General features: G+C 45.3%; 1 protein-coding gene across 4 annotated transcripts in view; it reads left to right on the top strand.

Annotated features, from left to right (window-relative positions):
* The window catches only part of PPM1H (protein phosphatase, Mg2+/Mn2+ dependent 1H), a 255,777-nt gene that overhangs the window by 208,754 nt on the left and 22,437 nt on the right, over positions 1 to 24,586 (top strand). For 2 of the 4 annotated variants that reach the window (XM_045071604.1, XM_004766588.3), the window contains 4 exons: positions 142 to 205; positions 1,541 to 1,687; positions 3,661 to 3,768; positions 21,785 to 21,936. In XM_045071604.1, the coding sequence (XP_044927539.1) occupies positions 142 to 205; positions 1,541 to 1,687; positions 3,661 to 3,768; positions 21,785 to 21,936 (471 nt within the window). The remainder of the gene's footprint in view (positions 1 to 141; positions 206 to 1,540; positions 1,688 to 3,660; positions 3,769 to 21,784; positions 21,937 to 24,586) is intronic. The other 2 variants (XM_045071605.1, XM_004766589.3) reach the window with 1 other exon arrangement.

The following is a 24,586-nucleotide window of genomic DNA, read 5'->3' as shown; positions in this document are numbered from 1 at the left end:
AACTCCGTGCGCAGGGAGATTGGCAGCGTGGTGAGTGATGGAGCATCCGGGAAAATGAACTACCCAGCCGCCTGTGTCGGGGCGGCGGGTCACTAATTGAGTGCAAACCTCTTTTTTAAAATGTTGTTTATCCCCCTACAGGGCATACAAAACCATTGAGGATGATGACTTGAAGTTTCCCCTTATATATGGAGAAGGCAAGAAGGTAGGCATGGGCACTCCCCCGGACCGAGAGAGCCAGGCTCCGTCCCTGCACCGCCTGTGGCGGTCCCCACGCCCCACTCAGCAGCCTGGCATTTTATAGCCCTGACAGCTTGAAAGAATCCCACCTTCCATCCTCCTTCAGGCCTCCTGTCAGGAGGGTCTGAGGAGTGGCAGGGGTTAGGGAGCGGGGAGGTGAGTGGTGAGCACGAGGGACAAAAGTCCAGTTGATGAAAATAACATTCCATTTCTCAGCTCTATCTGAGGACATTTTTATAGCATTTAACCACAAACGCATACACATAGTTCATCTCCCTGTGTTTCTGACAAGCCACGAGGCAGGCCGAGCCCGTGGTGTTAGGTCCATTTGGTAGACAAGGCCACTGAGACTCTGAGGAGAAATCGGCTTCCGCAGAGTCCCATAGCCAGCCCAGCAGGGGTGTAGGATATGTGGAGCCATGGCCGCTTCCCAGCTTCTAGAACGCTCACGCTCCACCATGATGAAGCCCTAGGATCCCGTGGACCAGAGCCCTGGCCGAGCTAGCAAAGCTCCTTGGTCACGAGCTCCCAGGGCCCCAGTCAGAACCACAGCCTGAGTGGCAGGCGCATGGTGCAGCCCAGGAAGGCTGTCTGTCCGTCTGGATCTGGGAGCTGAGGCTGGAGGAGGTGGCCGTCCTGGACCAGAGATGAGGGGAAGCTTTGAAACAGTTTCCCAGTAAGAACAAACAGCTCTGAGTCACTGCATTCTTCCTCTGAACACGAATGCACTTCAGACTCTGTGCTGAGAGCTCCTGTTATAAGTGAAAAATGTGCTCACATTAAGAAAATCTTCAGCTGAATTTTTTCCAATATCTGATAGTTTTTTGGAGGAGCAAGTGACTCATAATAAAACTGAAGGCTGCCTTTATGGCCAGAACTGGAGCGTGTGTGTGTGTGTGTGTGCACGTACACGCTTGGGCCTCTGAACGTGCGTGTGGGAGAGCGCACGGGTTCACGTTTGGGCTCAGTGTAGCCGTGATTTCAGTGCAAGGAGGATTCCGTGGAGGGACATGAAACACAAACGTCTGATTCACAGGGAGATCGCTTTTTGAATGAACTTTCCCAGTTCATGGTGATGGGCCATCCCTGATTGAGAATCACGACGGGAAGGGACTCTGTTCCCGACAGTGTTGCGTGTGCCCGTCAGGAGGTCGGGTACCATTACTACATGTCTCTCAGCCCTGTGACCTGTACCTCTAGTGGCAGTGCTTTGTGGGGCTGGGAGTCTCAATGGGACCCTCCCATACCCAGTGAGTTCTGGTAAGCTCAGCGCTACCTCCTGTTTCCTTTGTCTCCCTAGCACCTGCCCAGCCTGGTCCCCGACACACGGCTGGCCTTCCATAAAGGCATCAGGATTCAATACACTTTTCTGTTACGTACGGTATCCTTTCCCCCATACCAGAGGAAGGTGGACGAATGTGTTCTTAGAAGATGGTCAGAAGAAGAGGTAAAAGAGCCAGGGGCTTTCCCAGTTCAGCAAATGTTCATTTCACCTGCACATCATGTTCCCCAAGCGTTTCAGTTAATTAGGGCTTGACAGTTCTGTGATAGGCAGCTGGCAGGTTCTGTCGTCGTACCTGATGGCCTATTTAAAAGCCGGTGTGGCTCCCGTCTGTTCCGGGCTTGCTCCGTGGTGAAGCAGCACAAGACCCCTGTCAGGGGATCCATGATTTCTTGCGAAATCTTGACAGCTGCATCACGTCAGTTCTGTCGAGCTCCTCTGTGGGGGTTTCTCTTCCCTGTCTGCATACACCTACCCAGAAGTTTTGGAAGACCGCCACAACCACAGCTTCTCATTTTATTCCTGCCAGTGCTTTTAAGGATTTGTGTGGGTTACACCTACATACTTTGTAAACAAGTTCAGTAACTAGCAGAAACATCAGATTTCTTTAGACGAAACGCCCACCTGTGCTTTTCCAGCCAGAGGAGCTGCCATTGCAGCGGGGAGAGCAGAAGGGCCGCCAGGGATTCGGAATTTTCAAGCTTTGAGTTGAACACTTCTTAGTCAGTAGGGACCCGGTCCAGCTCCCCAGCGGACCAGAGAGTTTCTGCAGCCTGCCTGACCGGAGGTCCCCAGGCTTCGTATCGCATGCCTCCATTTTATGCCCTTTGAGTCTTGCCTTTAAAAAAATATGTCACGGTTTCATTTCCACTTTAATGCATACCTGCCCATCTTCTCATCTGAAACCAGCTCCAAAATCCTTAGCCTTTTCAGGAAAACAGGATGAAAATGCCGGTAATGTTTTAGATTGTACTGTTTCTTAGCCTTTGCAAGTTACTCTTACTACCCAAAGAGTAGAGTGAGGATTCAAGCCCAGGTCTTGGCACCATGACTCTACCCTGCGTTTATTACTGATGGTCCCAGTGTTGGGCCACTGGGCTCCATTCTGTCAAGAATGACTTTTACTCCATCCCTCTCTGCTTCCCTGGCTCAACGCTACCCATCCTTCTGCACAAAATTGTCATGCCACCACCTCCAGGAAACTTTCTCAGCAGAGTGTTTGCCTCCTCTGAACTCCTATAACCCATGGTGCTGTGTCTTTCAGCACTCGGCCATATTTTACATATTTTATCTCCCTTCACAAATTCCTTTTTATTAGGGACAAGTCCTTAGATATTTGTCCCCACAGCATGACTTCTGCACATAGTAGGTGCTCAGTAATGTTTGGCTAAGTCAAAACTATGGCATCCCGGGAGATATTTAGGCTGACTATGTAGGCATTAGTATAATAGTAGTATTTCCTTAAAGCTTTGGGAAACCGAAACTGTTTAGAGAAAGCACAGGTGATCAGGTCTCAACCCTGAGCTCTCTCTGTAGTTATAACAAAGTGACATTTTGCTCCTTTGTACCCAGAGAGAATTCGTGGGGATCTTAGCAGGCCAGGTTGGGGAGTTGCAAAGAGTTTCTTTTCTCTAGCCATGAAGTGCACTATGTGAGCTTTGGGAGTGTGGGAGCTGCCACTCAGTTTTTTACATCTCTCAGTAGTGCCTAGCAGGAACTGGAGACATGGCTGGTGTGTTCAGTGAATTCTGGTAGAGTGGGTATATCATCGTCTGGCAGATGGATGGATAGACAGATCGCATTGGATTGGAACTGATTTCAGTAGCTGTAGACATCACACATGTTGGATTTAGTTTCCCGGATACCCTTCCAGTCTCTACAAAAGATGAAAAGAGACAGCAGCAACCCATTAAACTTAGGATAATTGGTAGGACAACCACTCCTTAAGTTCATGAGTGATCTTGGTGAGCCCTTCCTTGGAAAGAGCTACCCACAGAAGTTAGTAGCAGGGGACATGGAGAGGGACAGAAGGAATTGGAAAATGATTGCTTCTCTTCACCTGTGGCAGCTACATTGTGACAGGAGTGCTTTCTCAGTCTGTGGGAGTGTTTCTGATGACCCTCTGCTTATACCCCTAGGCCCGAGTAATGGCAACCATTGGAGTAACCAGGGGACTTGGGGACCATGACCTGAAGGTGCATGACTCCAACATCTACATAAAACCATTCCTGTCTTCAGCTCCAGAGGTATGGTATGAAGTTTCTGTTTCTGTTTTGTGCAATAAACAATGGTCTGCGTGACTCCTGCCGTGACTCGCGCCTACCTGCAGACAGTAGCTGGCTTATGTCACAGAGACTTGTGCTGTGTTCCCTTTACCCCCGCTCCATTCGCACTTTGACTGTCCTGGTTCCCACCCTCCTCATTCCCTGCCCGGGGCACTGCACAGCCCCCTCGTGGCATTCCTGCGTCCTCAGTCCATCCCACATTTTATCAGGCAGGTGTTCCCCAATAGGTTTCTCTGACTCCTGTTTGTTCTGAAACCTTCAATTCACCCCATGCCTATAAGAATAGAGCCCAGACTCCTTCGGTTGGCATTTGAGGCATGTTATAATTTGGTCTGACTTCTGGAGCAAAAATCTGATCTTTGTTCCCCCAAACGAGCCAGAAAGAACTTGCTGTGTCCTTCCTGTGCACAATCTTCAGTTTTCCAGAGTTGCTTAGACTGTTCCGACTAGAATGCCTTTCCTCCCCATCTCCAAACATCCAAAGTCTCCTGTGGAGACTTCCCTGATTTCTCCCTTCCCTGACCAGAGGTAATGTTGTCCTGCAGGTCTATGTAAAGCAGCTGCCTTTTACCATCTTCCGCTTAATGCCTTATCACATCGTTGCTCATATATATATATCTTATCCCTTCTTAGATTTTAGTTGCCTGTAGAATTGGTATCATTGAGCTGATGTTTACAGAAGTTAATTGGAAAAGAAGTTGTCAACTTTTTGGTTAAAAAAAAATTTTTTTTTTTCCTCACCTAAAACTAATGTTAGAAAAAGCCAACAACCTGTGTTTTGTATGATAGAGGAAACAATGTCAAGTTCTGTTTCAGGGTGTATCTTTAGAAAACGTTTTGGTTCTAAGTTGTAGAGAAATCTAAGTAGTAGTAGGTTAAGGGTCCTTTTTTTTTTTTCCCCTATAGCAGACAGGCTGGAACTTGGTGACAGCTACTGTGGGTGCGTGCCCTCCAGTGTGCCTGGACTGGTATCCCAGCTTCGCTGCCTTTCACTTTGGGGTTGCAAGATGGTGGCAGCTGCTCCAAGTGTAGCATTTCCATGCAAGGCAGGAAGGAGGAGGCAGGCAGCCCGTCTGTCCCAACAGAGACTCCCTTGTGCACTTGCATCTCGTTGGCCAGAACCGTGTCACATGACCTCCCGGGGATGCAAGGAAGGTTGAGGGAGAGAGCTCCAGCTTTTCCGATTTTTACAGTGGAGGGGAGCCAGGGAGAGGTGAGTCAGGAACCAATGGTGTTCGCATTCTGTCTAATTACCTTTAAAAGCAGTGCCTTGCCCCGGAATTGCCCAGAATGTTTAAACATAGCTCCATCTGCGTGTTCTTCCCAAGCATAGATGCTGTTTTATTGAAGGCTCTTTTTGTTGGAGGAAACCAAAATCCATTCACGCTAACTCAGAAGGGGAGGTGTTTATTATGACTATAGTAGAAGAGATGTTTATGGTGAACACAGGAAGAACCTTACCAGCCAGGCTTTATGGGAGGGGGGTTCTGGAATCAAGGCACCCCCAGAGAGCCTCAGCAGTGGGAGTTCTGTACCTTCATGGGGGTGTTGTGCCCTTACTGTGGCCAGTCATGTTCCATTTGTCTCTGCTGCCAATCAACCCAGTCCTTCACTCTCCCGATTCCTGATTGCCAGAGAGGAATCTCACAGATCCAACTCCCTTTTTATACCAGGCCACAAGTGACTGCCCAGCCCACGAATTGCCCCTCCAGCTTGTCTACCCCAGAGCCCTCGGTGGGCACAAGCAGCCATGTAGGCCCACCCCTTTGGCAGGGCTGTGAGCAGGGCAGGTGGTTCTTTTGGAGTCTTTGTTGCTGATGCTGGCATTTAAAATACATGTAGCCAGAAGAGTTCTGGAAGTCACAGAGGGGACAATATCTAGTAGGTAGAAGGCCTGGAAGACACACAACTTTCCCAGTATCACCCAGGATTTCAAATGAGATCAGCCTGGTAGGAATAATAACTACCATTCATCAGAGCCCGTAGATGTCTCTGTTTTAGGCCTCCCAGCAATTCTGCGTGATGAGGACAATACGACATAAAATGTCCAGGGTGCCCCAGAAGCTTCTGGATTCCTGATCCTTCTATTCTGGCCAACCTCAGGATCCACGAATTATTGCTAAAACTACTCTTGGCTGCAGGAAAGCAATAAATACTGGACTCATGGACTCTCTGTATGCTCCCCCCCCCCTTTGAGAGAGAGGCATTTATCAGACCTATTAAATGGTGCCATCGTCTTTCTACTTTGCAAAAGGGACAGATGAAGTGTGACTCATGTTCTTGGTGGTGAGGGCAGGGGGGAGTCCTCAGAAAGCACTAATGAACCATTTTGCTTCTTAAAGCAGAGTGAAAACCTTCTCATCTCCTTCCACACACACCTATGCTTTCTATATAAAGTGAGAAGAGGTGTGGTTTGGTTTGAAGGAGAATGATTTCTGCCCAGTTCGATTATAGATCCTCTGATCACTCTATTGCCGTGGCTCCAGAGAAGAGACTGTGGGTTTAAAACTTGGGGGTGCATGGGAGACTCCTTGGGGACTGAGAAGAAAGCCCAGTCAGTTGATCTCCTGTCTAGAGTGATGCTGATTTGCAGGGACCTGAGTTGGTTGATTCAGCCTGGGTGAGGGACTGGACAGGTGGGCAGGGTGTTTCAAAGGAAACTGCCCACCTCTGGAGAAATAGAAGTGCCCTTAGAAAAGGTATAGAGTTCAATAAGATACAGTTTTTGTAATAACAAGTAACATAAAAGGTTAACTACTTAGTCTGGCTCAGACAACTTAATGTGTTTTCTGTACACAGTATCTCATTTGATCCTCACAACCACCTAGGACGTCCATATGCGTATTTCCCCATTTTGCAGATGGGAAAACTGAGCTGCAAAGAAGTGAAATAACTCCCCCAGTTATGACTCCCACAGTTGTACGGTCATGAAATAACAAGATGGTACTTGTACTCAGGTCTGCCTAATTTGATGAGGGTCTGTAGGGGAGAGAAGCTGAGTTCAAAGAAATGTCTCTGGACAATGTCTAAGGGACCCTCTGAGTATAGGTTCGAGGGGCTCTGAAGAGAATCTTTATCCTGGGACCTCAGTGGCTTAAGTTTCTCAGAGAAATACTGCTGGCCTCAGACTAAAGCTGTAGAAAATGATGGCGTACTAGAAAAAGTAATTGGGAAAGACAGTAATAGCCTTTGGTGTGTGCCAATCTCAGCCAGACAGAATTGTGCAAAATAAGATTGTGCACGTATAATTTAGCTTAATGGGTATGTAGTGTAGACCCGAAGATTCCTTTGCACAAGATTAAAATTGTTGTACATGTTAAGTGCTTCCAGATGGAGAGGGCTTAGCCAGAACCGGGAAAGAGGGAGGGAGGTTAGAAGAGGAGGAGCAGCTGGAATTGGCTACTGTGGAGGGGTACAAGAGACCCCTCATCCCCTGTCTTAGGGTAGAAGCTCCTCTTCCTTGGGTGCTAGTGATTAAGTCCAACACCAGAAACATGGCGAATCAGCCTCTTTGGGGGAGCTCGGAAAGCCAGGTAAATTGAGCTAAACCATCTAGTGAAGAATGGCCCCCTTTCCTGCCTGCGTCCCTCACCCCACACCCCACGCCTACCCTGGCTTTCTAACTGTGACTTCCTAAAAACATTCTCCTGCTATGCCTCATCTTTGCCAAGCATGGATCTTCATTTCACATTTGGGTTCTAAATTTCAAATCCAGCTCAGTCTGGTAATTTTAACAGTTGGGGAGAAAATGCGATTTAGTTCTAAGAAAAAAAGGCTCCAAAATCTTCTTGGAAATCAGCATTGTTCCCTTCATCATTGTAGCTCCTAATTCGATTTGATGAGCTAAATAAAAATAAGACAAAAACATGTGTATCAAATTTATGTAAAAATTGCTCAGGGGTTTAAAAATTAGAGAAGGGTTTCTAGCCAAACACATTTTCGGTTTCACTGAACACAAGGCGCTGGAAAAATCTTGAATTTGCCAAACCCAAAGAGCAGCCGCCAGGCTTGCTGAGCCTCCCTCCTGTCTTCCAAGGTCTGAAGCAGGGATTTCCGGCCAAGAAATGAATTCCACAAGGGGCCCCCGCCAACCAAGCATTGGCCTGACCATCAAATGTGGAGGCATTCTGACTCTCGTCTGGTCCATAGCACCGTGGTTCCCCGTGTCACGGTGGAAGAGCAGCTTCTCCCCACCTAAGAGAAAGCCTCAGCCAGGGTCTCCCACATCCTTGCACAGTGAAGCTCATCAGCAGTCACCTTTCTTCGACTGTCCCGAAAGAGTTCAAGAGAAGGAAAGGATCAGGAGAGTCAGGCCCTGAGCCCAGACTCTCCACCTCTTCTCTTCCAGCATTTCTTCTCTCCACTGCAATCCAGCACACTTCCTGCTGTGTTACTCAGGCACCTTGGCACAGGTCTGCAGCCTAAACCTCCAGATGTTCTCTGCTCCACGCTCCTCTATGACCTGTAACGGGCCCTCACTAGAGCTAGGATTCCTCTTCGTGTTACTTGCTTTCTGGCCTGCACTCCAAGACTGCCGTTAGCCCCCTTTCGGGCTCTTGGAAGAACGGGGGTCTTTTTCTTTGTGGGGACTACTTTGCAAAGCCGACCAACCCCTCCCTCAACTCTGCCTCCCCTCCTCCCACCGCTGCCAGACTGAACCACAAGGAGCCCCATTTTCTCTTGGCTTCATTGTTCCTTTCCTTGGTGTTCAAAATTCCTGTCAGCTGTTTTTTTGTAACGTCAGCTGACTCATTCAGCTTGTTCTTGCTATTCTTCATCTGTTTTCTCTTTCATCTGAAGCCACCCTCTCTAAGAGAAGGAAGACCTTAGACTCCAATATCTCAGTGCCCATGTGGCCTGCACTATGTTAGCCTGCCTTTCCCTTCTCTTAGGTGGGGTGAAAATGCCTGTGATCACAAGGTGCTAGAAGAAGCAAGGAAAAACATCTTTGGAACTATCTGGCACAAGGTCTGGTACATGGCCAGAGATGGTCAGGAAATGCTAGTCTTCCTTCCCCATCAGGTTCTGGAAGGCTTTCTGCTTAGGGATTCCCAGTCATCCATAGTAAGAGAGAACGACCCTTTTCTTTGGGCCTCTCCTGTTGTCTCTCATAAAATCATGAACATTATTTAAGATCTCATTGTTAATCATCTTAACGTTTAAAGTCCTCTTGATAGCTTTTCATACCCCAAACCAAAGTTGCACTTTGGGAAGGGGCATATTGTATTGTATTGTATAATTTCTGCAGTTCCATAAAAAAACAATATTGATGCATAATGGCATGGGGAAAAGCTGTACTGTATTAAGTGAAACAGAATATGATTGTATATACAAAGAGCGTGATCGTTAGTAAAAAGGTATGTGTGTGTGTATACAAATATGCACATGAAGAAAATTTAATAAAATGATATCAGTAAATATCTTTGGGTAGTAGAGGAGGAAAAACTTGTTTAAAAAATTCCCTAGCCCCCTCAAAAATACCTTAGGAGGTGGTTTCATATAGTACTTAGAAGCTCAGATTGGTCAGTGTCTTGACTTCAAGCTCTGCCTCTTCACTTACTAGCTGGGTGACTTTGAGAAAGTTACTTTACCTAAATCTCAGCTTCCTCTTCAATAAAAAGAGGACAGTAGCACTGTTATACCCAGAAACTTAACAGAACAAATTAAAAACATATATAAAGTACTTAGCCAGACCCAGGCACAATAAGTATTAGTTCCTTGGTCTTTCTCTGATTCCATCAAGATCACAAGATTTCACTGGCTCTTTACATAGAGATCATAAGTCCAATCATGTTTACTGAGCCAAACACTAGGGAACGTGTCCTCAAAAGAATTAGAATTTGGGCGCAAGTTGGAATGTGAGACCAGTGAAGGAATCATCAGCCATAAACCCTGCGATTCCTGCTTTCTAAGAGACGAAGGGAATTCCAAAAAGGGAGAGGGACTCATATACTGTAAAGAAGATAACTAGATAACTAGAACAAGAAAAGAGGCAGGAGTGAGTCTGGTGTGAAGTAAAATTTATCTTATGAGGTCACTGAGTTTGGAAGCTTAGCTCAATGGGCTATGAGCTATATAATAAACTAATTATTGTGGAGGGCCTTGAGCTTTAAGCAAGGGGAGTAGCATGCTAAATGTTGGGTAGAAGCCTGTCACAGCACATGGATGGGGGTGTGGGGGCGGTGGAGGGGTGAGGAGAGGCAGACCGGAGACTGAAACTTTGGCAGGAGGATGGGCGCTAGGACAGCGACTGCGAAAATGAAAACAAGGAGCATCTTAGAGATGTAGCAACAGAAAAATGTAACAAAAACATGGCCGTTTTAGAGGGTGCGGCAGAGTGCAATTTTCTAAAAATTAAAAATTCACTGCTTTCTAGCCTAGGAAAAGGGAAAGGTGTTGCTTTTGGGGGACTGAGGAAGAAACCTAATTTTATACCTTTTTCCCTTTTTCCCTTTCCCTTTGAGTTTTCTGAACAATTAAAAACACAGCCACCAGTGCCTGGGATGAAAATAACTTTATAACCAGTATAAAGTTAGACTAGAAACTATCATTTGGATTTCAGACCGAAATGTTGTTCTTGTTCTTCTACTCTACCCAGATTTAATTTACCGGCTCGATAGCTGTGGCTCTCTTCTCCACACCCCACAGAAAGTGTTATTCCTAACATTTGCCTGTTGGAGGACAGGAGCAAGGGGAACAAGTGATGCTTATGGACAGATAGAAACCAAGGAGAAAACTCTAGGGGAGCCCAGTGTCCCATCCCATCTCCCTAGCCCTATAGCGGGAGAGGGCCTAGAAGTGATCTCTCACACTACAGTGCCTTGTGCCTCTGTGGACTGCCGAACAAACCCCCCTAGAACCTCGAGTCTTGACAGAACAGTGTATTATCTGTATTTATATGTTCTTACCTTTCATAGATCTGTGACTTGGCTGGGCTCAGCTAGGTGGTTCTGTCTGGGAGTCTCATGTTACAGTTGGATGTCAGCTGGGGCTAGAGTTATCTGAAGACTAGATGGGTTGGAAGTCCAAAATGGCTCGCTCATGTAGCTGGCAGCGGACATTGGCTATCAGCTGGAAGTTCGGCTGGGGCAGCTACACATGGCCTCTTCATGGGGTCTCAGCTTTTCATAGCATGGCAGCTGGATTATGAGGAAAAAAAAGCTCAAGAGTGAGTGGTTCAAGACTGCCAAGCAGAAATTATAAGGCTTTTTAAGCCTTCTTCTAGCCCCGGGGCGCCTGGGTGGCTTAGTCATTGAGTGTCTGCCTTGGCTCAGGTCATGATCCCAGGATTTGGGGATCATGCCCCGCATCAGGTTCCCTGCTTGGTGGGAAGCCTGCTTCTCCCTCTCCCACTGCCCCTACTTGTGTTCCTCTCTCTCACTGTGTCTCTCTCTGTCAAATAAATAAAATCTTAAAAACAAACAAACAAAAAAGCCCACCAAAAAACACAAGACCTAGCTTCAGGGGCATCTGGGTGGCTCAGTCAGTTAAGCACCTGACTCTTGATTTCAGCTCAGGACAGGTTATCAGGGCGGAGGGATTGAACCCCACGTCAGGCTCTGTGTTCAGTGGTGAGTCCTCTTAAGATTCTCTCCCTCTCCTTCTGTCCCCTTCCCTGCCCTTCCATCCTTAAAATAAATTAAGAAATCTTAAAAAACAAATAAACAAACAAAAAACCCCAGCCTCAGAAGGCCTAGAACTATCATCTCCGTCACATACTAGTGGTCAGGGATATCACTAAGGCTGGTCCATATTTTGGGAGAGGGGAATTGGAATCCATCTTTTCACGGGTGAAACAGTGTGCTTGTACAGGGAGGGCAGGAATTGATAGAGGCTCTGTAGAAGTACTCTCCCTGCTGTGAAATCTTGAAGATTAGAGGAATAATCAGCTATCATTCCAGTGCAAACTAATGTAAATTGATTAGTTAGCTGTTTAGCTAGTTAACAGGGTTAATCTAGTTATCAGTATGGAGGCAGATTTACAAAGAAGCTAATTAAACATAAGTTATCTTCACTTGGACCAACCCTTACTGAGTTCTGGTTATTGCTAGGAAATGTAGAATGTTCTAGGTGAGAGGAGGAGAGGCAAGGTTACAGTCAGGAATCATTTCTTTGTAAACATTTCTCAAAAGAAAGGGACCTCATTTTCCATGGTTCAGGAACTTATTACAGTTTCTTCCTTCATTTAGAAAAAAAAAAAAAAGATTTTTTTATCTACTTGAGAGAGAGGAAGTGGGGTGAGGGACAGAGGGAAAGAACTTTCAAGCAGACTCCCTGCTGAGCATGCCCCTGACCTGGGGCTCGATTTCATGACCCATGAGATCATAACATAAGCTAAAACCAAGAGACAGGCACGTAAATGACTGAGCCACCCAGGTGCTCCTTCTTCTCTTATTATTTTTATTTTATTTATTTATTTTTTAAAAGATTTATTTTTTTTAGAGAGTGTATGTGTGCATGCAGGAGGGAGGGGCAGAGGGGGAGAGAGAGAGAGAGAGAATCCCAAGCAGTCTCCCCGCTGAGTGCAGAGCCTGATATGGGGCTCAGTCCTGCCACCCTGAGATCATGACCTGAGCAGAAACCAAGAGCTGGACACAACCCACTGAGTCCTTCAGGTGCTGTTCTCACTTTAAATAAACACATTAATATCTGTGTTTTTATTCATAATTGTTTCTGTATTCTTTTTTGTGAAGAGAGCTGCTAAAATTGTATAAATTTCAGGCCTCACAAACTATGGCTACTCCTACAAAAGAAAAATGGTGAGTTCTAGCTAGGGATGCTTTGGTAGTCTAGAACAATTGTGTTTGGCAGTTTTCTTTTTCTAGTTTTACTGAGATACAATTGATGTGTAACATTGTATAAGCTTAAAGTATACAATGTATTGATTTGATGCAGTTGTGTACATATATTACAAAATAATTAGCACCATAGCCCTGTCACATCAGATCATTTCTGCTTCTCTTGTGCTGAGAATAATATGAGAGCTTTACTCTCAGCACCTTTAAGTATATAATATAGTAATATATATAGATGTGTATATATTTTATGCATATACATAGATACATAAAATGTATATACATATACGTGTGTGTGTGTGTGTAAAACACAGCATCTGCAGGTCATGTGTAAATACTGTTCCCATGCTGGCCTTGGTACCCCTGGTCTTCTAACTGGAAGTCTGTGCCCTTCTGCCAACATCTCCCGCATCTTTTCAGTTGGGGTGCTTTACTCTTGGAGGCTGTCTGCTCCCCTTTCACCACCACCATCACCACCACTTTGAAAATATGTGTGGGATGGGGTGGGGAATCCCATTAAAAGAGTATAGAGAAGCTGCTTTTATTTGACTAAGGTGCCGTCTGACCTACATCTAGGAAAGATTCTGTGACTTCACTTGTCCTCCATCTGCATCTCTAACTCTCTGGTCTAGCTGTAAAAATCACTTGTGTGTGTGCATGTGACATTTTCCTGGCTTGTTTCCATGGGGAAATGACTTGGGAAGTAACTAGCTATTTGAATAAAACCAGAATTTGACATTTACTTTGACACCAAAAATTCTGACTTGGCAACTCAAAATTTATGGTCACACAAGGGAGCCAACCTCTCTATTGTGTCAAATATTTCTTCTCATTGGAGATTATTTTGCTCTGATCCCCTTCTAAAAAATAATAATTTCACTTGAATGTTTCAGTTAAACATGTAGTATCTTTTTTTTTTTTGCATTTATTTATTGCATTACACACAGAATAGTTTGAGAAGTTTGTTTAAAAATGCAAATCCCAGGGCACCTGGCTGGCTCAGTTGGTAGAGCATGAGACTCTTGATCTTGGGGTCCTGAGTTCAAGCTCTATGTGGGTGTACGGTTTAATGTAAAAAATAAGAATAAAAAAGAAAAACAGATTTAATCATGTATAAAGAAGATGCATGCCTGTGATCTCACTGACATAAAATGACATCCATACCTCAGTGGCCACCAGACCATTCAGCAGATCATAGGCAAGCATGGCATCATTGGCTGTGATGTTTGAAGATCTTTTTTTTTTTTTTCCTTTGAGAGTGCAAGAGAGAAGTGGCGGGGGGGGGGGTGCGGGAGCAGAGGAGAGGGAGAGAGAATCTTAAGAAGGCTCCACACCAAGCATGGAGCTCGATGTGGGGCTCAATCTCACAACCCTGAGATCATGCCCTGGGCCGAAATTCAGAGTGAGACGCTTGATTGACAGAGCCACCCAGGCACCCCTGAAGACCACTCTTTAACATCTGTTTATATTTTTTTATTATTTGAGTGTTCTTGGACCATGTGTGGTCAGACACATTATGTCTTCTTTCCTGAAGTGAGATACATAGTAACTCACTCTCCTGCTCCCTGGAGATCTCTGAAATCCTGCCATGATGCAAAAAGTCCTGTGCAGCAATAACACAGTCTGGTTATGTGGTTTTGTTAGGTCCCAATGGCCGGAAGTAGCAGACTTTTTGTTATTTCTTCGTCAGGTGGTGAGAGGACTTACCCTCTCAACCAGGACATTTTTGAGAGTCAGTGTGGACATCTTTAATAATTATGCTGGGAAAACAGCACAAACCAAAACTATCTCATGCACACTGGGATGCAGGGTCACTCTGTGTGTGTCCTCACTGGAGTTGACACGACTCAGTCCACCTACACTGCACCCACAGGCATTCACTCACAGACTGAGGTTTCTTCTGACCTTTAGCTCTGTAAATGGGCATTTTAATGAATACAGACTTATTCCTCAGATGATCGATAAGCTAGATTCAAGCCATTCATTCACTGATTCATTCACTAAGCCTTTACTTCGTGGTGCACAAGACAGTGAAAGACCAAAGAAAGGAGTAGATCATTGGAGTAGCCCAGCATGTAAAGGAAATTCCTTCCTATGGCTTATTACCTCACTGAGCTGCAAAGCACTGGTCTCATGAGGAGAAAACGAAAGCCTCCTGCTAGAGTGGCCAGCCGGTAGCACTGGGTTCAGCTTCAGGCTTCTTACCTAATACTTCCACTGATATAGAAACATTTCAGCTATTAAGTTGTATCCATCCTCAAAAGTCACATGTTTACTTTGTCTGCAGACTGCAAAAGGAAAAGCAAACCCACAAGAATATCTGTGGTATATTTCAAATATAAAATTATGCCCACAGCCCAGAGAGCCGGCTCCTTTTGGGGAGCGTGGGTAGCCAGAGTATTTGTAATATTTAAATGTCCCTTGATGCATTTGCAGTCAGATGCTCCGAGGTCATGGGGCCCGTCACATACAGCCCTAATTCCTCCTATGATGAGTCAGAGAACATTAATGCCGTAAGCATCCCCAGCGACCACCGCATCCTAACCCTTCATTTCACTACAGAGACACTGAAGTTTTGTATCTTCTCCCTCACCATTCCTCAGTGAAAATCCAGTGCTGTGGCCAAACCAGATGGTATAAAGCTGCCCAAGCACACCCGCCCTCTCTCCCCTCCCCAGGCTTTGGCCCCTGAAGCTCCCACTGTGTGTCAGACATGTGATCCCACTCCTTCCTCCTCACATGCCATGTGATGAGTCACTGCTGCCTTCCACATTCCCTACAGGTGGTCAGTAGACTTTGAAAATGTGAACAACCAGGTGGTTTTGCCTAAATTTTAAGGAACAGAGGTGGGTTTCAAACCCAAGTCTTTTGCCACCAAATTCAATGTGTGTTTCATGACACCGTGGAGATAGGGTCACAAGAGAGACTCTGCATGCTGTCTTGGTGGCTTTCCAGAATGCTAGCATTGAAATAATCGGCTTCGTTCATAAGACTGAACCACAAGGAAATATGGTGGAGTTTTAGGGGTTTTTGGGTACAAGTGCCATATTCAAAGTTCTCTAGGTTGAGCTTTTGAGTTGGCTACATGGGGTAGAGAGGATAAGACCTTGTCCTCTCCTTATTTTCTACTACCTGTCATCATCCTTATCTTGGGAACCATCTGGCTTTCCTGCCAAGAACACTATTAAGAGTCCCAATCACTGTTATTTTAAAAGAGACTTGTCCTTGAACTCCAAGGCCCTTGAGCCCACTCTGAACCCTCTCCTTCCACATACTAGCTTACTTTCAGGTGGACTGCCCAGAGATCAATGCCCTAAGATAATAACATGTGGTACATTAGAATTTTTGGTTTCCTTCCATGTCACCTCATTTGATCTTCCTAAGAGCTTTGTGAGAGAAGTGAAGCAGATGCTATCATATATATATATATTTTTTTAAACAATTATTTCAGAGATGAGAAGATTGAGAACAAAAGAAAATAAGTGGTGGGGCGCCTGGGTGGCTCAGTGGGTTAAGCCTCTGCCTTTGGCTCAGGTTATAATCTCAAGGTCCTGGGATCGAGCCCCGCATCAGGCTCTCTGCTCAGCAGGGAGCCTGCTTCTTCTCCTCTCTCTGTCTACTTGCAGTCTCTCTCTGTTAAATAAATAAATAAAATCTTCAGAAAGAAAGAAAAAGAAGATAAATGGCTTCTCTTAAGTCCCAAAGGTGGTTAGAAGCAGAGACCTGAAGTGGGGGCTTTTGATCCCAAAGACAGGGCTCTTGTTCCTCCCAAAAAGCCAGGCCTGAGTTGTGCAAGCTCATGGGCCTCTGCTGTGTGCTTCAGAGGGAAAAAAGGTTGGTGAATTGGCGGAGTTGATAAAGCTGTAAAAGCCACAAGGGCATCCTAGAGAAGCAGCCCAGATCTGACAAATGGAAGAATTGATGGGATCTTTTTAAAAGTAGCTTCGAGAAGCCTCCATCGGCTTACACCCATGTGAACTATCTTAACATGCCACTGAAGGTTCCTCTGTAGTAGAGCGGAGAGGCAAACACACATTTTCCACAAACGCTGAAGCAGCAGCCTGCGGCCAAGCCCTGTGTGGTGGGACTGGATGAAAGCTTGCTTGTCGCAAGCGCCTGTGTCCGCCAGTGCCTAGTGATGACACTAAGGACATCTCTAAGTGCTCTGCCACCAGGAGCCTGGGGACAGCAGTCCGCACTTGGCTCATTCAGGGGCACATTGGCCAAGGCTCTTCTGTGCCCCAAGATTCCCTCCTGCTCCCTCCTGTACACTGAGTTTTTTGTCAGCAGATCCAGTGAGGACAGGGAAGGAAAAGGAGAGAGTCTGCAACTTCCGTTAAGTTTCAGCACACTGCATTCGGGTGACTACGTGGCAGAGGTAACAAGTCAAATCCGCTCGGTCACCAGATTAGAGCAGCCTCTGAGTAGATCTCTGACGCGGAATGATTTTTCTTCCTCCCTTCCTCGCATTTCTTCTTTGTCTCAGCAAGTATGTCCCGAAGATCTATTGTTACTTACTATGAAAAATACTGTGAGCACGAGAAGAAATGCAAAGTGGGATCTCTGGCCAGAGGGTGGGTTTGGGGAGGGGAGAGAAGAGGCCCAAGTCACTGTGTGTTCGCGGTCAGCAGAACAAGGGTAGATGTGCAGTGAGGCAGATGCTTCTCTTGGCTGCTTATTGAATGCTCCCTAAATGCTAGCTCCCTGTTCTGTGTTCTGGGGATAGAAACAGAGAGGGCAGCTCAGACCTTTCCCCTTGAGGAGCCTACTGCCTCTGACCCTGTTTCTGAGGCAAGGCTCCCCCACCACTTGCATTGGAATTACCTGGCCTTTGTCTAAAGCTGATGCCTGGGTTCAAATTGACACAATCAGAATGTTAAAGGTGGGCCCTTGAATCTCAAGTTATTGGGTAAGCACCCCCGGTGATTCTTCTTCTTCTTTTCTATTTTTTTAAAGATTTTATTTATTTATTTGACAGAAGAGTATACAAGCAGACGGAATGGCAGAGGGAGGGGAAGAAACAGGCCTCTTGCTGAGCAGGGAGCCCGATGCGGGGCTCAATCCCAGGAACCTGGGATCATGACCTGAACCGAAGGCAGATGCTTAACTGACTGAGCCACCCAGGCGCCCCAGCCCCAGGTGATTCTTAGGCATAGGAGAGTTTGAGCATGATCTTGTGGCAGAGACAAACAAGGGGACCCAAACAGGTACAGCTAGGGAAGAGCTGTGCTGGGGGCGGGGGGTGTGGGCTTGTGACTACAAAGACTGGGGAAGAGGAATGGACCCTGCTTGTTGGTTTCCTTCAGGATGGCAGCAAAGGGGGGGCACTGCACCCCCCAGTCTAACACCACGTCCAGAGGAAGGAACGGGAGGCACAGGAAGGGACCTGTGCGAAGTAACCTCCCTTGTTGAGATCTTTGTTCAAACAGTGCCTTCCCAGAGAGGCCTGCTATAGCCAGGTCTTCTAGAAGGACTCTCTTATCATTTTTCTTATTTTTTTTATTTTAAATTCAATTAATGAACATATAATGTATTATTGTTTTCAAAGGTAGAGTTCAGTCACTCGTCAGTCTTATGTAAGACCCAGTGCTTATTATATCACGTGCCTTCCTGAATATCTGTCACTCAGTGACCCCATCTTGTCGTTCTTCTTACTCCGACATTTCCTCAGAGCACCTATCCTTCCTCTTCTGACATTGGAGTTTGTGTATCTGTCTAATCTACTAGTGTAGAAGTTTTGTGGAACTGAGGGGCACCTGCATGGCTCAGTCGGTTAAGCCTCTGACTCTTGATTTTGGCTTGGGACATGATCTTAAGATCATGAGAACGAGCCCCACATCCGGCTCCCAGTGCATAGAGCCTGCTGAAGACTGTTTCTCTCCCTCTTCCTCTCCCCTTCCCACCCTCCAAAGAAGCTGTGAGAGACCTCACAGCTGTATCTGCAGTGCCTAGAAAAGTAGCTGGCTCATAGTAAGTGCTCAGTAAACACATGAAGGTGCTTCTAGGTGGGCAGACAGATCCACACTGGCCCCGTCTCTCAGCTGCTCAAATTACATTGTTCTCAAAGACTGCAAGAATCTCAACGATTCCTGTGGCCTTTCTCTTCCTTCTTGGCAGCCAGGAACATTGGAAGGAGCCACAAGAAGCCCTGACCTCATTCCCCAGCTCTCCTTCAGACAGAGGCATTTGCATAGTACATGTCTCCCCTACTGGGCCCCGCAGAGACACTCTTCCTGGTGTCTGGGTCCTGGGGAGCCTCAGAGCCATTAGTTAAATGTGCGGCTTCCTGGAATATCAAGAAACTATTTACAGAATGAAGAGGGAACTTTGAGAGGTGAGTGTGGTCTGATAGAGGAAGGCCAACGGCAACTTCAGGGAGAAGAGTCCAGAGCCTGGCAGAATCCTCTGGAGCCCTTGCCTCTGGGAGTATAGGCATGCAGCGGGCTGTCCTGTGCTGCAGCCCGGTTTTTCTGAGAGCTTTCTCACAAAATGTTCTGCATCACAGGTTAATGTATAAGACACGAGTTGTAAGTGGAAAGTTGGCAGGGTCCTTTGGAAATTGGCTAAAGGGCAGGAAATAAAGGGTAGCAATAAAAACCTAAAAGGATGTTAATTGGGGAGTGCCTCAGGGAACAGGGTTGAGACCAGCTTTTTATTATTTACATTAAAAATACTTGAGAATGGTTTTGAAAGGATTTTCATGTTGGCTAATGAAACTGCATTAGAGAACTGTGTGTGGAAATGTGAACAGTGGAATTAGGGAAGGATTCAGATTATTGATGGTATTGAAGAGAGCATTTTCTAACGTGTTTCCGTGCACCAATCCACACCCATTCTGCTGGCTAGACTTCCATTTGAGTAGTGGGCAGGATGACTTAAGATTACACAACTCGAATCTCTACATATTTTTGGCCAGCAGGAAAGCACCTGAAGGGATTCTGGCATCCTAAACCCAGGGTAGTCCTGAAATTAAATGGAGGTTATCTTCAGACCTAGAAATCCTTCTTTTTAGAAGGAGCTAGAAGACAGATAGAATATCCTACTTAGCTACAGGCATGAGATTGGAACTGGGATGTCTGACATCAGCACCCCACCTCCCATAACCTTTTTTATTCTGCGGAGTTCAGATTTTCACAGAAATGTATTGTACGTATACCCCAGTAGGAAGCTAGCAGAATCATTCCATCCTGGAAATAATACAGTGAGCCAGGACTGGGGAACCCAGAGCCAACATTTGCTGTCCTCTCTAAAGCCTGCCACAGAGGACAGGCTGGAGGCATCACGGAGGCCACCAAGCCCTGGATTCCCTTGCTCACAAGCCTGGGCCAGTAGGAATCCCATTCAGCCTCACTACTCAGAGTGTGGTTCCGGGACCCAGGGCATCGGCATCATGCGGGAGTGAGCTAGAAATGCAGCCTTTCTAGCCATACCCAGAGCTGAATTTGAGTCCACATTTTAGCAGGATCCCCCCCGGACTCCTAGGCACGTTAGCATTTGAGAAGCACTGCTGTAATATTTGTGACACCCAGGAATCACAAGAAAATACACCAAAGGGGATTTGGTAGGTTCCTTGGAGTGAAAACTGGACCACATGAGTTCAGTGGCCTGAAGATAGAATTCGGGCATTTGGGATTTTCCAGTCTGCTGTAAACTAAAGATTCCCCTTGTTGTTTTCTTCAATTTGGCTTCATAAGGCACAGTGCCTTCTCTAGGAGGTAAACTTACCCTTGAAGTGGACATCCCTTTTGAGGCAATGTTAAAAGCCAGTCCAGGATACCCCTGAGTTCTCTTCCCCTGAGTGTGGGGCACTAGCTAGTTGTTATCACCTAGTTAGCAGACCACAGAGGCGTGGGACCTGGAGGCTGCTTTTCACCTGCGCTCATTTTCCAAGAGCTCTGTGGGTAGGTGTGTAGTATGTTGTTGATTTCTGCTGCTGGGTGTAGGCTATGTCGGGGTGTCACAGGCTTGAACAAACCTTTCTGAACTGTAGGAGGCTTGGCTTTCAAAGATGTGGTTTTGAGCAGCGTCTAAGCCTCTTAGAATGGAATTCTTTTTAGGTTTGCAATGACCTAACACCGACTGTGTGTTATGGGGCACACGGCTGCTTAAACTCCAACCTCCTCCTTCTCCCTGCCCCTCCTCTGGCCTATAGTTTTCACTCAGACTTGCTTTTAGAAGATAGGAGAGAGAAATGGAGGAGTTGAAGGAACTAGAAGATTAATGACACTGACCTGTGTTTTTCCTTAGCTCATGGGGTGGTGTACATAGGGGCTGTTTCTGCCAAATTAGGAGGGAATAGCAATGAAACCCCAAGCTCTTTTGCTGCCAGAGTTGGGTGAAAATAGAGTTGTGACCTAAACCAGATACTGCTTCATTTTTATTCTTTCTAGTTTTGTCAAGGTTATACCATTCTCCTGAAAGAATGGATGGATATTGAAATATCTGGATCATTCCAGGTCCTAGGGATGAGGAAAGACATCACATTTGCCAAGATACAGTTTGGAGACTCAGACTTAGCATGTGTCCTTTCTAACTGAGGCTAGACTGAGGCCCCTCAAATCTGAGTATAGTTCTGAGCCCCGTCCTTCCATGAGAGGAGTCCTGCCCCCAGGGCCTCAAACAAGTCAACCAAAAAGTGATTCCTGTGAGCCCATTAAATAAGTGCATCTCCTCAGTCCTAGACAAATACACACAGAGGAACTACCGAAGATGCAAGGCTGGCCTTCTCTCCCCCCCGCAGACAGAGCCCAGAAGCAGGGAACTCTGCTATCCGTCTTTATACTTAGAGCATCTGGCCCAGAGCGGGCCCTTAGTTAAGTATTTTCGGAATGGATGTACAAAGGAAGGAAGGGGGCAAGCTCTGAGTGCTCTTCTGGCTAGCACAGTATTTATCATAGGTATTGTGCTAGCTGTGTCTCTGGCATTGCATTTCCAATCCATTCTTCCTTGTCAACTATGAAGCCCATCTGGTGAGCCCCATATGTCTATACAGCAAGTCTCTGAAGGAGGCTACCCCTGGCCCCAGAGCTGGCTGCACAACCAAGCGCCTTAGAGTACGTCCCTAAAAACCCCTAGGCTAGGGGAAATGAGAGGGGAAATGAGAAAGGAATTCAGAAGCTCATTTGTTGTGTGAAATAATGCGCTCTCTACCTCTGAAGTAGGAATGTTCCCATTCTTTTCAGGTAAGAGTCTACGATCTCTCCAGATATGAGCATGGAGCAGATGATGTGCTGATCTTGGCCACTGACGGACTCTGGGATGTTTTATCAAATGAAGAAGTGGCAGAAGCCGTCACTCAGTTTCTTCCTAACTGTGACCCAGATGACCCTCACAGGTTTGTGCATTTCGATAATGGTTGGATTGATCCTCGAGCCAGTTCTCACTGTGGGACTGAAATAATAATGCTGGGAGTGGATATGGATGGATTAGGAACTGCAAAAGGTACAATGTTTCTTACCAGATGTACTTTCACACTCAAATAAAAATTCTCCTTAAGTCGAACCTAGATGCAAGCGGTAGAGAATGTGATTTGTAAGATACTTCAGCAGCCTGTTTTTCACATTCTTTCTTCATAATTCCAAAGTGAGAATAATCCAATTTGTGATCCTTTTCAGGAGAGTAATACCAAATGCTGCCGACATTGATTTTTATCCATTGGGATAGGATTTCTTTTGAGAAATGTAGGGAAAGGAGAGAAAAATTAGAGGAGGTTTTCACTTGTAGTGTAATGGCAGTGTAAGTATCCCACACAACTCTAGGTGAGTCTCAGAAATGAACAAAAGTCACCTCAGGAGAAAGGCAGCGTTCACTTAGAACACAAGGAAACAAGTCACCACGAGTAAAAGCCAGTAATAGCAGCAGACAGTGGAGTGTAACCTAGAAGTATTTCATTCTTGAATTTGTCAGCCAAAAATGGAAATATTTTAACTTTTCAGAAATGGGTTTGTTTTTTTTTCCCAGAAATATTTTTAAAGGTGTTGAAAATAGAAGGTGCCTGGGTGGTTCAGTCATTAAGCATCTGCCTTCAGTTCAGGTCATGATCCCAGGGTCCTGGGATTGAGCCCTTCATCAGGCTCTCTGCTCTGCAGGAACTCTGTTTCTCCCTCCCCACTGCTTGTGTCCCCTCTTACTCTCTCTGTCTCTCTCTGTCAAATAAATAAATAAAATCTTTTTTTTTTTAAAAGAAGTGTTAAAAGTGGGAATAAGGACAAGAGACTATAAATTGACTATACATATTTTAAAAATAAGGAAATGGAATTTCAGGAGACTACAGATATAAAAGTGAGAGTTAAAAATTCAGTGCATTAAACAGATTGGGGATAGCTGAAGAAAACACTGGTAAGCTAGAAAATTGAATAGTCCAGAATATGGCTCAGAGAGCCAAAGAAGAGGGAAAATATAAAAATGAGATTATGAGTCTAGGGGAATGACCTAAGATGCTCTCAATTCCAAAAAGGAAATACTGTAGATGAGAAGAAAAAGAAAAAGTTCCATAATTGTTGAATGATGATAGTAAACTGAAGATCCAGAAAGCCCAAGATCTTAAGCAAAAGAAATGGAAATTATTAGTACTTCATAATGAAACTGAAGAACTTTAACCAAACAGGGCGCCTGGGTGGCTCAGTGGGTTAAGCCACTGCCTTCGGCTCGGGTCGTGATCTCAGGGTCCTGGGATCGAGGCCCGAATCGGGCTCTCTGCTCAGCAGGGAGCCTGCTTCCCTCTCTCTCTCTCTGCCTGCCTCTCCATCTGCTTGTGTGATTTCTCTCTGTCAAATAAATAAATAAAATCTTAAAAAAAAAAAAAAAAAAGAACTTTAACCAAACAAAATAATGAAAGCAGCCAGAAAGAAAGGCAAAAGAGATCTATATAAATAACTAGACCAAAAGCTGACTTTTCAGAAACAACAATAGGATCCAAAAGACAGTGGAGTTGTATCTTCAGTTGTCTAAGAATATTTTATTAACATGAAAGTTTTTTTTAACATATATGGAAGAATTTTTCATATGTTGTAAAAATATCATTAAAGAGGATAAATTAAAGACATTTTTAGGCAAAACACAACCTGAGGAATTTTAATACCAACCAAACTGCTCTGAAGGAAATCCCAAAGGATGCACTCAGATTAAAAAAAAGGAAATGGCCCCAGATGGAAGATCTGAGAAGTAAAATGGCTTATTAAGGTAAAAGCTTAGTAAATTTGTAGATACATTGGCTATACAAAACAGAAACAATGTCTAATGTGGGGTACTAAAAATGGTAGAATTAAAATACTAAATAAAAACAATTAATTGGCAAGGGGGATTGGCAAATCAGTTACAGCGTGCTATGATTCTGTTAGAAAAGAGGTTCTCTTAAAAGAGTTTAACTTTAGGGGCACCTGGGTGGCTCAGTGGGTTGGGGCCTCTGCCTTTGGCCCAGGTCCTGGGATCGAGCCCTGTATCAGGCTCTCTACTCAGCGAGGAGCCTTCTTCTTCCCCCGCCTGCCTCTCTGCCTACTTGTGATCTCTGTCAAATAAATAAAATCTTTAAAAAAAAAAAAAAAAGGAGATTAACTTTAGACTCTAAATATGTTTAAGTAGCTAAGAAAACTATAGAAAACAAACAGAATGTATAATTTTCAATTAAGCAAGGGAGGTAAAACCTACATGGAATCAGAAACCAAACTTCTACATAATTTATAAATCAAAAACTTTGAAATTACTTGGGTTTGGGGCTACATGGGTGGTACATTCAGTTGGGTGTCCAATACTTGGTTGGCTCAGGTTGTGATCTCAGGGTCATGCAATGGGGCCCCATGTCAGGGTCTGCACTCAGCACAGAGTCTGCTTGAGTTTCTCTCTCTCTTTCTCATGTGCATGCTTGTTCTCACACTCTCTCTCTCTCTCTCTCTCTCAAATAAATAAATCTTAAATAAAAGATTACTTGAGTTTGAATAATGGAAGATGCTACATATCAAAACTTAAAAAGGCTGAACTTCGAGCCT

This window comes from Mustela putorius, unplaced genomic scaffold (assembly GCF_011764305.1).
Source record: "Mustela putorius furo isolate JIRA1106 unplaced genomic scaffold, ASM1176430v1.1 tig00003988_pilon_pilon_pilon, whole genome shotgun sequence".
NCBI classification, from domain to species: domain Eukaryota; kingdom Metazoa; phylum Chordata; class Mammalia; order Carnivora; family Mustelidae; genus Mustela; species Mustela putorius.
This window is presented reverse-complemented; position numbering and strand designations above follow the sequence as displayed.